Source organism: Hydra viridissima, unplaced genomic scaffold, assembly GCF_058129835.1.
Source record: "Hydra viridissima isolate aposymbiotic clone 2 unplaced genomic scaffold, HvirCarnegie_v1 scaffold_10, whole genome shotgun sequence".
In the NCBI taxonomy this organism is placed as follows: domain Eukaryota; kingdom Metazoa; phylum Cnidaria; class Hydrozoa; order Anthoathecata; family Hydridae; genus Hydra; species Hydra viridissima.
In genome coordinates this window covers 10,966,531-10,982,130 of record NW_028324309.1, presented here as the reverse complement: position 1 = coordinate 10,982,130, position 15,600 = coordinate 10,966,531, and the positions used below count along the sequence as shown (strand labels likewise).

General features: G+C 28.4%; 5 protein-coding genes across 11 annotated transcripts in view; all 5 read left to right on the top strand.

Moving 5' to 3' along the window:
• Positions 1 to 15,600, top strand: part of LOC145181042 (cysteine-rich protein 2-binding protein-like) — a 400,331-nt gene that overhangs the window by 146,289 nt on the left and 238,442 nt on the right. The gene's annotated exons all lie outside the window — the stretch shown is intronic.
• LOC145181378 (liprin-alpha-2-like) overlaps positions 1 to 15,600 on the top strand; it is a 391,227-nt gene that overhangs the window by 146,289 nt on the left and 229,338 nt on the right. The window lies entirely within an intron of this gene.
• LOC145180864 (tyrosine-protein kinase ABL1-like) overlaps positions 1 to 15,600 on the top strand; it is a 324,834-nt gene that overhangs the window by 146,289 nt on the left and 162,945 nt on the right. The gene's annotated exons all lie outside the window — the stretch shown is intronic.
• The window catches only part of LOC145181231 (uncharacterized), a 313,564-nt gene that overhangs the window by 146,289 nt on the left and 151,675 nt on the right, over positions 1 to 15,600 (top strand). The gene's annotated exons all lie outside the window — the stretch shown is intronic.
• LOC145181932 (hamartin-like) overlaps positions 1 to 15,600 on the top strand; it is a 175,945-nt gene that overhangs the window by 146,289 nt on the left and 14,056 nt on the right. For 4 of the 7 annotated variants that reach the window (XM_090099801.1, XM_090099802.1, XM_090099803.1 and 1 more), the window contains 10 exons: positions 1,573 to 1,717; positions 2,130 to 2,284; positions 4,718 to 4,791; positions 5,013 to 6,188; positions 6,295 to 6,341; positions 10,554 to 10,720; positions 11,073 to 11,149; positions 11,433 to 11,486; positions 11,587 to 11,683; positions 12,043 to 12,138. In XM_090099801.1, the coding sequence (XP_089955927.1) occupies positions 1,573 to 1,717; positions 2,130 to 2,284; positions 4,718 to 4,791; positions 5,013 to 6,188; positions 6,295 to 6,341; positions 10,554 to 10,720; positions 11,073 to 11,149; positions 11,433 to 11,486; positions 11,587 to 11,683; positions 12,043 to 12,138 (2,088 nt within the window). Of the gene's footprint in view, positions 1 to 1,572; positions 1,718 to 2,129; positions 2,285 to 4,717; positions 4,792 to 5,012; positions 6,189 to 6,294; positions 6,342 to 10,553; positions 10,721 to 11,072; positions 11,150 to 11,432; positions 11,487 to 11,586; positions 11,684 to 12,042; positions 12,139 to 15,600 lie in introns of those variants that run through there. The other 3 variants (XM_090099805.1, XM_090099806.1, XM_090099807.1) reach the window with 2 other exon arrangements.

Below are 15,600 nucleotides of genomic sequence, written 5' to 3'. Positions count from 1 at the left end.
CCGACCAAGCCTGATATATATATATATATCAGGCTTGTATATATATAGATAGATAGATAGATAGATATATACATATATACATATACATATACATATACATATACATATACATATACATATACATATACTTATATAAATGTACATATACATATACTTATATAAATATACATATACATATATATACATATATACATGTTTGAGTATGTGATAAAGTTTTTCAAGCTTTCTACTTAAATAGTTACCTTTTGTTCTTTATTTGTTTTCATTGTTCTTTGTTTTTGTTGTTTTATTTTAATTTTTTTGGATTCTTTCCTATCTACACCACCAATATGGAAAGTTCCAAAACTGCCAATTTTAGTCCTCTAAGAGTGGATGAACTGAAGCTCTAAAATCAGTATTTTTTCATCTCTCTTACATTGACACTTTATATGAATTTTTTCCATATATTCTGTTTTTTGAAAATTGTTTTTTCATGAATGACAACAGGATATGTAAAAAGTGCATCTGCTTTCAACCATTGGCCATGTAAAGCGGAACATATTGGCAACTAGATGATCTACAGTATAGTTCCTAACATTTTTATCATTAATTTCTCTTAAAAATATACCATATCTTAGCATATCTCTAACTGTTGGAAGCTCAGATGTATAAAGTTCTTTTCCACTTCCTACAAGATTACTCATTTTAATAGATAATGCATTCCTTGTTCTTTTTGACATTTTTATGTCAAACTGTTTCCAGAGCTTTCCTTTTGGTCCGATTATGACGTATTAATTACTTTTTAAAGAAAAAAATGAGAATTTGCAAATTATTGGTAATAACCAAAATAAGTGAATTAAGAATCAAAATTTACCAAGCTAGCACTAAAATGATTTCATTTTTGAAAATATCACTTTTCTTAAAAAATGGCAAAGTCATATTTTTTTACTACTCTTTTTTCGAAATTTGAAAAAGTTCATTTTACCTTAAAAATCAACACACCCTGATGACATAGAGATTAAAAGTAGTAATTATTTACCAAAGTTTAGGAAAGCAATCTTTGTCAGTTGTTCTTCCAGAACCACATGCCCTTATTTGACCAATTATAAAACATAGCTTGTTTTGAAAATCTAATTGTTTTGAGTTTATGACTAATTGATAGCCAATTTTATCAATGAAGGGATTCAGATTGGTGCAATAATTTTGTGTTCTAATAACAAATAGATTTTAATTTCTATAAATTAAATCCAAAATTTTAATATGATATAATTAATAAAGAAATTTTAAAGTATATAGCATTTTAGTTAAAGAAATTTTAATGCTTTTTAGGCTTTTTTTTTTTTTATTTTTACTTTCATTTTTAATGATAAAAAATATCTAAAACTTGTTCTTTTACAAAAATTATATCCTGTATACTTCTTGTTGTCATTAATTTTTATGTGAAAAAATTCTGATTTTTTAATTTTAAAAATTTGAGCTTTACAAAATTTTAGGTGGCAAAATATTAAGTTTATAAACTTTGACTTTTTTTTAAGGTTAAGTTGTACAAGTTGACCAGCATATGCCAAAGTTTTGTCAATTAATTGTTTTTAGACTGATAATGGTGTTGTTTTCATAATGGCAGGTATTATCACACTCTGCTCGTTACTTCCTTCTGTACCTGCTGCTATCAGTCCACATCTTGGTGATGTGTTAGAAGTGTTTGTCAGAACATCTGGAATATTAGTTAATAAGTCAGGTAGAATTTCTCAAAATTAAAATATGTCTAATAATCTATCACTACTAAAACATGTCCTTTAAAAATACTTTTAGTTGCTATTTCTTATACATTATTTCTTATACATTATTTCTTATACATTAGTTCTTATACATTATTTGTTATGCATTATTTCTTATAGATTATTTGTTATACGTTGTTTTATTAGATTTAGTTAGAATAGATTATAGAAAAAGAAAAAGAGGTTAGAATAGATTAGAATAGATCTAGTTAAAGTACTTTACAACAATTTTAATTTATATTTTGTACTTAAGTTTTAAGATAAATAAATATTCCTTAAAATTACTTCTTAAATGAGACTTGTTTAAACTTGATAAATGCTATGGGGTGGAACATCTAATATATAATTTCTTTTTTTATCTTCTTGTTCTAGGAAATATTCCTGAAATATTTATTCTTCATTTACGAATTGGCTTATATATATTTTTTCATCGACTTTATACCATGTACCCAAATAACTTCACCTCATATATGAAGTCATGTTTTGGTGAGCGCAAAAATGACATTGCATTTCAGACAGTTGTTAGAGTAAGTTAAAAAATTTTTCAATTATACAAAAAAAAATTGTTTTTTTTTTAAATATATTTTAAGATATAACTATCTGATATTTAAGATACCACTATCTTGTAACCAGTCATATTTTAATAGTTATATGTTAATATATTTTGTAATGACTTTGTTTATTTGTGTTGTCATGAATTTGATTATTGCTATGCAACTTTTTTGGTTGCTGATCAATAAATAATAGTCACTGTAGTGCGCTACCTTAACACACTCTGTGGGTTAATTTTTATCTAGGTAACTGGCCTTTGCAATAAATATGTCTGTATTATTTTTCAGGTTTCTGTCACCTTTAACTTTTTTGCTCTAAGCTAGTTTTTGATGTTTTCAAAATGTGTTTTCAGGACACAAATAAAAGAAACTCAAAGAGGAGAATTCCATAGAAAACAATAAAAATAAAATACAGACATTAACAAACTAAATATGAGTTAGAATTCTGTTTGTCTTTTCTTTTTTTACAAATATGAATGTCATTTGCTGCCAGTGGGAGTTAACAATACTTCATTCAAGTTGCAAAACCAAAAATATGTTTGCACACAAATTTCTTAAATAAATCTGGACAACTACAGAGATTGTAACCAATTTTCTTGATTGTTGATCTTAGTTAAGGTCCAAACTTTAAAAGCTTTTTATTTGAAAAGATCAAAAGACCTCCATTTCATTTGTTTGATGTAATCTATTTCTGTCTGAATAATTTTTATTTCATCATTCGCAAAAAAATAATATTCAATTGATTAATTTTTTTTGCTTGGATGGTATTGATTTATTGGTTTTGGCCCATTTATAATCTTTTTTCCACAAATTTAATAATTGTTGGTTCTTGGGTGTATTTTTTTATGTTTTTTATATATTCATTTGACCATTTTGCAACCATCTCTAATGCATAGGTATGTTTTACCTCTTATTCACTCACATTTTTGTTTCCTTGCTTTCAATTATGCTTGCTCTTCTATTGTGTCATTTTCTTCACTAGAGGACTTCTATTCTGGTACTCAGATGGAAATGGCAGTCTTATTTCTAGTTTTTACTAAATTATTTCAGTTGAAGTTCATATTACTTTAATTAAACTACAGATCATTTTACTTAAGTTACTGATCATTTTATTTATGATACATATCATTTTAATTAAATAACTGAACATTTGGTTAATTTATTGACCATTTAATTATAATCTGGTAGTTAAATTAACTGACAGCTAATATGTAATACTAAACATTTAGTTAAAATACTGATCATCTTAATAAAAAAAATGACCGTCTCAATAAAATAATGAAAATTAAAAATGAAAAAATACCGACCCATCAAATGACACCCTTCATAAAACAATGGCACCTATTTTATTAATGCATTATTTGTAAGAAGACAGGCATTGATTTTTTTATTTTTCTTTCTATTTTTTAGCTTTCCTTGTTTATATACTTTTAATTGGAATTTTGGTTACGCAGTAAATATCTTTGTTAGATCTCTTGTTTCCTGAACTGCTTGCAAGTATTGTGATACAGAATCACCCAATGATTTGGTCACTTCGATTAATATAGTATTCCATTTCCTTTTTTGATGACAGGCTTGACATCATTTAGATGGCTCATTTTGCTGTCTTGAATCCAAAATATTTTGTTGTATTGATCCAAATAATCATACAGGTTTTCAATTAAAATTTGGAGATGACCAGGCCATTCAAGAACCTTTTTGATGTTTTCTGACAACCAGTTTTTAACACTTCCTGCAGTGGCCTTAAGTGTTGTGCTGAAAAGCAAAAGGTTGGATTCAAATGCTGACTACTATTATTTTTTATTGATTAAATTTTGTTTGAGAATGTCTTTGTAGACATATTGGTCCATTTTCTATCAATAAAAAACTAAATTTTCTGTATCAGAAGCACCCAAGCAGTCCCATATTGTCACATAACCTCTTTCATGTTCAGCTTGCTGCTAAACTTGTTCACTCAGGTGCTGTCTGACTTGCATCACACTTAGAGTTGACATTTTTAAGACACTTTGAATTTGCTTTCATTTGACCAAATTACTTTTTCCAAAAAATCCCAGCTTATTGTATATCTTTTGATTTTAGAACAGTTCAGACAGTTTGTTAATAATTGAAGCTCAAAATATTGTTTAATTTCCATTGCAAAAAATTCAGATCTTAATAAAGAATGAAAAAAAGTTAGTATAATCAGACTTTTTATTCAAAAAAAAAGGAAAATAATATTAATATATGGTTATAAATGGTTAAATGGTTAAAATGAATAAGTGGTTAAAAAAAAAATATCAAGTGCTTCAACTCTACTGACTGCAGATAAAAATGTATCTTAAAATTTCCTACAATTTTTTTTCAATTCGTACTTTATTTGTAATATTGTGTATAAATTAACAATTAAATCAATATACTTTTTCTCTCTAGCCCATGTTTGAATTTGTGAAGTTTCATCCAGATTTAATAACAGAGACAAGAAAATCTGAAACAAGGATTGAAAAGTATTTGTTTTTTTTTTCAAAAAATTTTTTTTTTTTTTAAAGTATTTGGATCCATTCAACTGATTGAAATTAAAGCTGACAATTTTAAGTCAAAACATTTTCAGATTAAATCTTCTTTGTTTTTTTCAAAATTCCAAATCGAAGAATAAGTAAATACTAGACAATATAAACGTACACAAATTGAAAAAAACAGCTATTTTGGTAGAATCAATATTTTATAGGTGGAAAATTAACCAACCACATGATGTTATTGCAGAATGTGCCAAGATATCACTTGATCCTGTTGATGCTATTAAAGAAGCAACATACATTGTTGATATGAAGCAGAATGATGAGTCAATACAACACAAATCAAGAGATTTTACATCTCAATATAACTTGAATCAGCCATTGCTGCAATCTGAGATGAATCAACAAATAACACCAAAAAAAGATGAAAAAATTCCAACTAAACATATGATTCTTCAGAGCCACCAATCAATCCTACAAAAACTTCAAGTTTCTTATACCCAAGATCTGCAGCAAAGTGTAGCTTTGCTTGATAGATCCAAAAGCACCAGTCAAATATCTCTTTGCAATCCATCAGAAGTATGTGGTTTATCAACTCCTGCTTCTTCTAGACCAATGTCTCCAAGTAACAGTGGGCATGATCAATTATATTTAATGAATAGCTTTAAAACTTTGAACTTTGAAAATGAATCCGTTAACAGCATTCAAAACCTTAATGAAAATCCTGAACGTAAATCTTCTGGTGAAACAATGTCATCTAGAGATTCTCCTATTTCAAAAACCAAAAGTGCAGAAAATGTTCAGAAAGCCAAACTTAAAATGTGTATGTCAAATACTACAACCCATTCTACTCCTTTAGATCATAATACCTGTACTCAAGGATCTCCTCATAGATGTAGTAGTGCAAAGTCATATCAGAAAAGACCTTGTTCTACAGAAGTCTCAAAGGTTAAGAAAGATCTTTCAAAAACATTAAGCCTTAGTATATTAGATCAACTCTCAGTTCAATCAGCCCCGGTAAGTCCAATGGTTCAAGGTAATCAACAATTTATATTTAACTCAAATAATGTTGTTTTATCACCATTATTGGAAAAGAAATTAAAAGAGGAATCAAATATTATTCCAGATTCAAAAAAACATTTATCATTGGATGTTGCTGATAAAGACACAAGTCAAACAATAATCTCAGTTAGTGATGTACCATCAAGTATGCCATTATTTTCTGCTATAAAGGATATGTTCATGGAACTTACTATTAGACCACCTAGAAATGACTCTGATGCTGCAGAAATTCCTTGCAGGCATACTTGTAGAGTTAGAAGTCCTTTGAGTTTACTTGATGACTTTATTCAATATGGAGCTGATGTGCATTTTTATGAGCTAAACAGGTGTGAGTTGAAATTTAAACAGTGTTAAAGAGGATTATGATAGTGAATGCTTTGTTTTTCTTAAACTGTATTGTTTTTTTTATTAGTTAATATTGTTTGTTTTTAGAATACCTTTGACAAGTCAGTTAGAAACTGATTGGACTCATTTTGGTGGTATGTGTATTATTTAAACTAATATTTTTTTCAAATTAAAAAAAATATCAGAAAAATCTTTTTTTAAGGAGCTTTAAAGTAAAATAAGAAACGACTTTTGTTTTATTATTTCAATCATGATATCTTAGTTCTCAAATTAAAATGTTTTTCAGTTTGAATATTCTATGATAAATTGTAAGTGTTCATTAAAAGTAATCTAACTAGAAAGTTATTGTTAGAAGTCAAAAAATGGATCAGATTATGCTAGTTAAAAAGACTTTCCTGTACTTATGTCAAAAATGTTGCATTTTAATTTTTTATGTTTATCATCAAGTAAAAAAAAAGTTTTAAAAAAGTACAATTATAAGTTTCATGGAGCATAAGTTGATCTTTTTTCTTTGTTGTTCTGCTTCTCATATCAAAATGAAAGTATACAGCACTGATTTTTTCATTCCATTGGAATAAAGAATAAAAACGTTGTTTTTTTTTTTTCATAGTAATTTTTACTGAATGGCCATTCATAGTAGAATTGTATTCTGTGACTATAAAGCCAACATGCTTTTTTCAGAGTCCAGATTTTCTTAGCAATTGCATATTTTTATTTTATACTTGGAGCACAAATAGTATGTTACAAATGTGCTAGCTAGCTAAAAAGATGTCTGATTTAGGAAGGTGTCTTTCTTATTATTCCTTCTAACCACATAACCAACAATGCATAAGAGAGTCATTTTGGTGGTTGTGGAAAGTATCAACTCCAGGCTTTTCAAATAGTAGGAAATCTCATAACCTGATTCACACAAGATGTAACATTAAAAGAATGTCTATTTAAGATGTGTATTTTAAATCTCATAACCTGATTCACACAAGATGTAACATTAAAAGAATGTCTATTTAAGAGGTGTATTTTAAATGCAGCTTATCAATAGTTTACCTTTGCTACTTTAATAGTTTTGCAGTGTCCAGTAAACTGATTATTCCAACTAATATTCTGTGAATTTTAACTCATAAACTTACTCATAAATCTCTAAAAAATGTTAAATTAGTATAAAGTGGTAAAGATATCCTCAGAAGAATTTTATAAAGTGTAAGTCTGGGATTATATTGATTATTATTACTGATAAGAATAATAAGATGTAAATCATTAAAAAAAATTAGGAAAAACAGCATAAAATACATTTAAATATGTCCTGAAATTTAAGTTTAAGAAATTTAGATTTGTCTGCTTTTTTTTTTGGACTGCATTAAACCTTTTTTTTAACATAGATTGATGCTACTTTTATAAATAGCTTTAGATGTTTTTCTTTTTTGGTCTCTTCTACAAGTATTGGCAATTGTTCCAGTCATATTATGTTTTTTGATAGTGGGCACTGTTTTATATGAAATTCCAGTTTTTTTTTTCTTTTTCTGTCTTATCTTGATTTACTAGTTCCATAGCAGAATTTTGTTAAGCAGTATTCTAATATTTATTTGCTACACTAATGTTGCTGTAAAAAAGTTTTTGTTATCAAATTGATCAAGTATGATGTAAATATGTATTTATTCATAAATAAATGGTCATCACTAATTAGTTTATAAGTAGTGTTTAAGTTTATTTTTAAGAATTTTTGTTAAAAATCTTGTATTTTTATTTTTTGTTAAAAATCTCGTATTTTAAAGTACTTATAATCAGATGGTTAAAATATTTTATCCAAAAATAAAAATAAAAAAATTTTAATATAATCAAAAAATATTTTTTGAACTAAATTTTTTTTAATAATAACTGAATACAACCTCAGATAAATTATACTTTGTGTTAGTGTCTATTACACAAAACTAAACTAACCTTGAACACAGCTATTGAGAATGACTTTTCGAAGCTTTTTTTTTTGAGACTTGCAATGAAAGAGAAAACAAAATAAACAAAGTTTTATTTTGTAACAAAATTTAAAAAACTTTTTTTTTTGGTTATTAATTTTTTTTTTTAAATTTTTCTATGAGAGATATACCAGGTTGCAGATATATTATTCTTGATTGAATTAAACAGATTACCATATATTTGTGGAAAAATATTTTCACTAAAGTAACTCCTACTGGATATTTGGTAATTAGGGCATATCTCTTCAATTAGTTTTTTAAAACCAAGATCTTCTACAATTGTGTATGGTTGAATATCCAACACCATCATTTCTCCAATGCGATTGTGAATCTTGATTGCTCTATGGTCTTTAACATCCCACAACCTTTTTTTATCAATACTCTCTACTAATGTTATTTTTTTTTATTTCCGAATCACTTGATGTAGAAACGGTTGATGTTTTAACAAAAAAAAATTTTTATCAGACTCTTTTTTAGTCAATATATACTCTACAAGGTGCTTTTTTTAAAATGGCACCTAATTGCACTAGTGGTAAAAGTTTTTGGACAATTCCCACCTCTGGAGAGGTAGGCAGATACAAAAATGAATGTCTTTCTTAGAAACTTCAAAATATTTCCACACTTACTTTTAAAAGATATTTTCTCACAAGACATTGTTTTATACTTTTGCAAGATTAAAATATTATTACTAAATTATAAAAAAGAAGTTCAACCAAAAATAAATATATCTTAAAATATAACCAACATGTTACATATTATGTTATTTTATCCTATATGTTAAATGTTATACATTTATTTATATTACCTAACTTTAATAATTGTATTAATTATTTTTTCAAAAAAAAATCGTTAACATTTTTATTTACACTATAAATAAAAATGTTAATATTTATTTTCTTTACACCATAAACAATTATCCAATAATAAATTAACTTTTCAAAGTTACTTTATTATTTTTCAAACAAAATTTTTAAACCCTTACTAATGTTTTAACAAACACTTTAAATGTTTAATAATACAATTTTTCTAAACTAAAGTTTTTATTCAAAAATAGTAATAGTTCTGTTGCCGAACTGTTCAGTGTTTGGTAAAATTTCATGGCCAAATGTTCAGATTCGGTGTTCGGCAAAAATTGAGTTCGGCGCATCCTTAGTTGTAAGATATTATGAAGAGTGAGCTGGAAGGCATATCTAAAGTTAATAAATAGTTGTTAATAAAATGGGTCGTTACCCATTCAACCCAAAAAAATAACACATTTTTACAAAAGTTTTTCTTTTACATTATTACTTCTGTGAAAAACAATATATCACAAGAAATGATATTTTATTCTGCACAAAGTAGTATTAAATTTTTTTTCTTTCAAAACCTCACTATTCCCAAAATATCAATTTTGTCAAAGGCAGTCCCAATATATTTTTATTATTTTTATTTTGAAAAAAACAGACAATAAGTTAAACTATTTTTTACAACTTCTTATAGAAGAACAAAATCTGTTTCTAACAATATTTTTGTTTTTTTACTTGAACTTTTGGTTCAATTGTTAGTTAGTTTTTTTGAAGTGTGACCCAAAATATGTCATGACTTTTTTTCACAGATTTGCTCTAATGAAGTATGATAAAAACAGGCTAATAAACAGAATTATTAAGTTAATGTTTAACATTGTCTTTAATAGTGTTTTTATAATAAATTAGAAACTTCAACTTTTCTAACATTTTTGTAAGTAAATTCTCCAAACTTTAACTTAACTTTAAGCCTTAACTTACAAACACAAATAAATGCTTCATACAAAAATATCACAGTATTAATCGTTAGAAGGTTAAAAGTTTGTAAATATTTTTGATTTGACAATTTGATTTGAAAGCTCACTGTCTTAGGTTATAAAAAGTAAAGCTATTTATAGAGTTATTATTGACTAGTACTGCTTTTGAGCAGTATATGTGCAGTTTATATTACATGCAAATAGTGAAGCGTTAACTATCTATTTTATGTACATTTTCAATCTTTATATGTGTAATAAAGAAACTTATATTATAGAGCAGTTACAAAAATTTTTTCTTAAATAGATTATTTGTGAAAGACAGTTCCATTTAAAAAAACTTTAAAAAAATAAACTAGGAAATAATAGTACTGTAATCTATGAACTGTTAAACTTTTTTCTTAGAGTTATGTTGAAAAATGTTTAACAGAGCAAAAGGAATGGTTTAACCACTAGTTGTCTCTCCTATTTTAACCCTCCTTATCTATTCTTATAGTTTGAATTTCTTTCTTCGATCCTACCAAAACATGAGAGTTCTTATGGTGTAATTTTTTTGTTTTTATTATTTTAACCACTTTTTGAGACTTCTTAACATTATTTTATATCAGTTCATTTCAATCTAGGTACAACTCCCATTGATGAGTTAAAAATATTACAGACACAAATACACCTTCTGCATATTCAGCTACTTTATGAAAGACATAAATGTGATCTACATTGTCTTAGAAATAGAAGGTTATTTGGAAATGTACAAAAATCTGAAGGTCTTCAGCGTGAAATAGAAGTGCTGGTAAGATGTTATGGTTTATTCTTTTTATTTTTTATTTTGTTTTTTTGTATTTGTATTTCTTTTTTGTTTCCATTTTTACTTTCTGCAAGTTGATAAATGAATTGTGTATGCAATACCTGGATTAAATAAGATTAACTTTAATAATTTTATTGGTCAAAAGTTTTTATGAGAAAAATATTTATCTGTTCAATGGGGAAAAAATCTTTTTAATTTATACAATCAGTGGCCTATGCATGCTAATGTTCTGCTTCATGTAGTAAACTAAAAAGATAATGTGCTAAAGTATATTGTTACTCATTTACTTAGTATGCTTTTTATGTAATGTGCATAATTGGTGAAATTTTGCCCCCAGAGAGAGCAGATTGCACTCACAGACCTTTCATTAAAAGAAAAGAAGCAGAGTCTGACTGTAACTTGTGAAGAACATAGGTGATTTTTTTTTTTTTTTTTTTTTTAATTTTATTTTAATAGCAATAGCATCACTTAATTTTCCTTTAAATTGTATGTAGTTACAAGCTTATAGGTCTTTTTTTTAGATCTTTTTATAAATGCTGGTTTGTTTTCTTTGAAAATCATAGCTAGGATGTAAATTGTGTTAATGAATAAAAGAAATTTTTAAAAGAAGTTTTTTATTTCTTTAACAATGCTTAACATAATCCTGGTTGTTATCAAATTATGAAGTATTCTTGCAATTGTTTTTATATTTTCAAAGACTGGTCAAGTTACAAGCATCTGCAAGAGAGCAAGATTGTCTTGCAAAGATTTTGTAAGCTGTAAATGCTGGATGTTTTTGTTTTTTATCTTTATTAGTAATAAAAACTTTAAAGTTAGATAAGTTTGGCTTAAACAGTAGTTTGATTTTTCAGTGAGTTGGAAGAGAAATGCAAACAGTTACAATACAAACTAAAGAAATGCAAGTCAGCAAAAGATGAGAGTCGAAATATTGCAGCTAAGCAACAAAAGGTACTAAGAATAATATTGCAATTTTACACAAGCTACTACACCATTTTGTCCATATATACTTGTGTATAAGTCGAGACTTTAACCCATTAATAATGGCTCAAAGATGTTCCTTAAGAATTAAGAAGACAAATGTATTTATTGAAAAAACATCTTGATTTATATATTGGTTATAAAACTTAAAACTGTTGATTTATGCACTGATATATATGGTATGTTTTAATCTTGTAAATTAATGTTATTCGTAAATTATAGTGAAAAATTTTTTTAATACTTTTTCCTTTAAATGTATGTGATACATGAAAATTATTGTAATATTCATACCTTTATTGTAAAAATCATAAATAACATTGTATTTTAAGGAACTTCTAAGAACATCTCATCTATTATTTGAGAAGGAGCAGGAATTACTGCTGTTACAGCCAAAACTTAAAGATCTAGAAGAACATAAAATTAAGGTAAAATTTTAGTAATTATAGAACTACTAGGAATTGCGGATTCTGGCGCATTGATACTTTTCCTATACTTAAGGAATTGTAGATGTGGTTGTGTAATTAAAATGTAAAAGTGTGATTCATCGTATTTCTGGGACATTGATCCTAGTAATATATAGGTAAAAGGCGGTTCTGACGCATTGATATGTCGCTATAGTTGAAGCTATTAATCTAGAATGAGTAAATAAGTAGTAAAAATTGCTGTAAGCTATTCCAGAGCAAATACTTGATCATAATCCATAAATGTAAAAGAAGGTTTTAGTTTGTAGTGTCCAATAGCCAAGGTGTGAATACCGTCTTCTAAGATGAATCTTTTGTCGTCGTTAGCGCTGAGTGCGACTTTGTTTATTTCTTCAGTGTAGACATTGTGAAGATGGGAACGGATAACGTTCATGGTGGTGAGCTTTTCTGTCTTGTTCATTAAGCAGTCTTTATAATCTTGATGAGTGATGCGATTTTCAGCAACGCATTTCTGAATGCCTTTGCATTTTTTGTGTTCTTTTATTTCATTAAAGACCTCATAGGAGTAGAGTTTAGGTCGAAGTCCAACAAACTCTTTAATTTGTTTGCCAGCAGTCTCGTCCTTGAACATTCCGATAACTTTTTTGTTTAAACCCACTTTGAGCCCAGTGTTTTGAATGGCGGGATGATCTTTAGGAAAGTCGCTTGTGTCAAATTTTTCAAGTACGTCATCAGCAATGTCTTGATAAAAATCTTCCGTTTCTATTTTGTAAAAGAGCGAGTCAGTGTCAGTCATGAGTAATTTAGCGCGATCTCCGTATTTAGGCTTCATGTAGTCGTAGTGCTGCTGAAACATGAGAGTTTTGCTGATGTCAAGGATGCTCATTCCCAAGAAAACAGGCTTGTCGTAAAAGACACTTGTTCTTTTCATGTGAACCGCGATTAGGTTTTCATCAAAAATGGTGTTTCGATCATATCTAGGGCTTTTGAATAATTTTAGAGCATCTTTTTTCGTAGTAACGAGTCTAACATCAACTCGTTTTAGAATATTCTCCATGGTCTTCCCAAAGACGGAGTTGTTCATGAGTTTGAAAAATTCTTTATCAGATTCATTTTCAGCTTTTGCTCTTAATCCAGTGTTGAGGTCAATGTATTTTTTCATAAAAGGTTCTTCTTCAAAGGTGATGCCACGATGAATTTTTGTGATGACTAATCCCATCCGTTCATAGAGTTTTAGATTTTCATGATGAACGACGTATTTTGCTTTGTTGTTTAAATTGGGAACAAGCTTATCTACTTTTTCAATGGTCATTCTTTCAGGGGCTAAAGGATAGTCATTATGTAAATCGTGAAGACTTTCAGGATAATCCAAGTCCACTTCGAGAATGCAAGGTATAGATTTCCAATTTAAAAGTTCATCTTCAGTCATCCATCTAAATCCTCTAACAGGAAGAGGTTTGCACATAGCCCATCCATACAAATTGTTAGCATCCAAGTACTGAATGAATTTCGATGGTTGTGAAGGATCATAGGAATCGCTCATGTATTTGTTATTAGCAGTTCCATATCGATTGGAGATCATACTGATTCCACCACGTACACCTTTTCGTATCATGTTGAGCATATTATTATCGGTTAACAGTTCCAATTTAATTTTAGTTATCTTTAGCATAGCGTCCCAAGCCAAACCAGGAGAGGTGTAATACCAAAGTGGATCAAGACCGTAATGTTTCAAGCAAGTGTCTCTGAAATCTTCAAAAATGTCTGCAAGTATCAGCACGTCAGAATTGTTGTACAGTTCATGATAGTCTTTAAAGGTTTTACAGCAAAATACATCCCAAACGTTTTTCGCATGCGCATAGTCTTCATCTTTTGCTGATTCATCTTTCAGTTTTGAATGGAATGCTTCAATAGGAGGTAATTGCGTCTCTGAAAACTTATCAATCGAGTCCACCCAGTCATAAGGGTAAATGCCTTTTTTCCTTACCAAATCAAACTGTTTCTTTTCGGGGAAATATTCAGCTACGTTTTTGCACTGATTATCGGTGAGATTTTTAGATAGTTTGTCTAAACTGAAGGGTAAGAATCTGATGCTGTCAATAAACCTTATCTCTTTCTTTACTTCACGACGTTTACCTTTCTTATCAGTGAATTCTCTCACTTTGATTTGTTTAGAGAAGCTGATATATTTTTCTTCATTGGTGGGTATGCAATTGAGTTTCCCACCTAATTTTTTAATAAACAAATGAGCGTCGTAACCAGACAAATTGTGAAAAACGACAGGTATGAATTTTGGAATTTTATAATCCAAGTTGCATTTGTTATGAGCAGCTCCTCGATACTTTCCAGTCAAATGGCAATGGTCTAAGACTTTATCACCGTTAAGATCTTTATTGCAAATATGACATAGAGTTGCAGCCACAAAATTCTTTTTATCCTCCTTATTCATCGCTCTCTTTTTTATTAAATCAATCTTGTCGAAAATCTTTATAAGGTCTGCTTCAAGCATATTTATGAACTTTTGGGCTACATCGTCATCATCACTTTCAGCTGTGTACATGACTGGTTTTTCTTTGTATAGTTTGTCGTTAAAGCATTTGATGTAATAGCAGAAGGAGCTCGGAACATGCTTTTGATATTGTTTAGTGTATGACTCTTTCGAATTCGGTGTGCAAGTGTTAACAGCCTTGGTGAAACTTTCAAAGTCAGCATATACGACGTATGGAACTTTCATACTCTTTTGGTAGTTTTTAAATTCAAGGATATTTTTCCCTTCTTCAGGAAGATCGATTCTCATTGGTGCATTATCATAACAGTCTTCTTGGTGTTTTTGAAGCTTTTCTTCCAGCTCATAACCTTGCAAGCAATTTCTGCAATAATGTTGTTTTCTTTTACCTTTTGATGTTTGCGTAGATAACAATCGACTCAAACTTTTAATCACGCAATAATGTTCTGTGTCTCCGTTTGTAATATACAACAAATCAACACAGTGATTTCGATCAGCAAATTCAGATATTCGCAAAGGGTAAGGTTTTTTATTTTCATACCCAAAGACGTTAATGCTCATAGTTGGATTATTTTTCTCAAACTCGTCAATTTTATGATAATCTACAGGAAGTTCAATTCCTTCCCAATTCAGCTCTTCAGATTTTTTAATCAAGTCTTCATCAATTCTTTCGTTGTCTCTATTTTTAAGATTCAACGCTCGAGTGACCGACCATTTAAAGCATTGATCGTCATCGTTTTTCATGTTGATGATCGCCTTTTTGTCTTTCAGCTCTTTAGACAGCTCAATATAGGAAGAACCGCTGAGAGGTTCATAATCAGTAAAGTTAATGTCCATTCTTAAAATCTTAGACATGATACAATTAGATCCCAACTTATTGTATTCAACACTACTTTCCAAGACTTTTTCTTCCATTTCGCTTATTAACGTTCTTACATCCGTAGCTGCTAGAATAATCT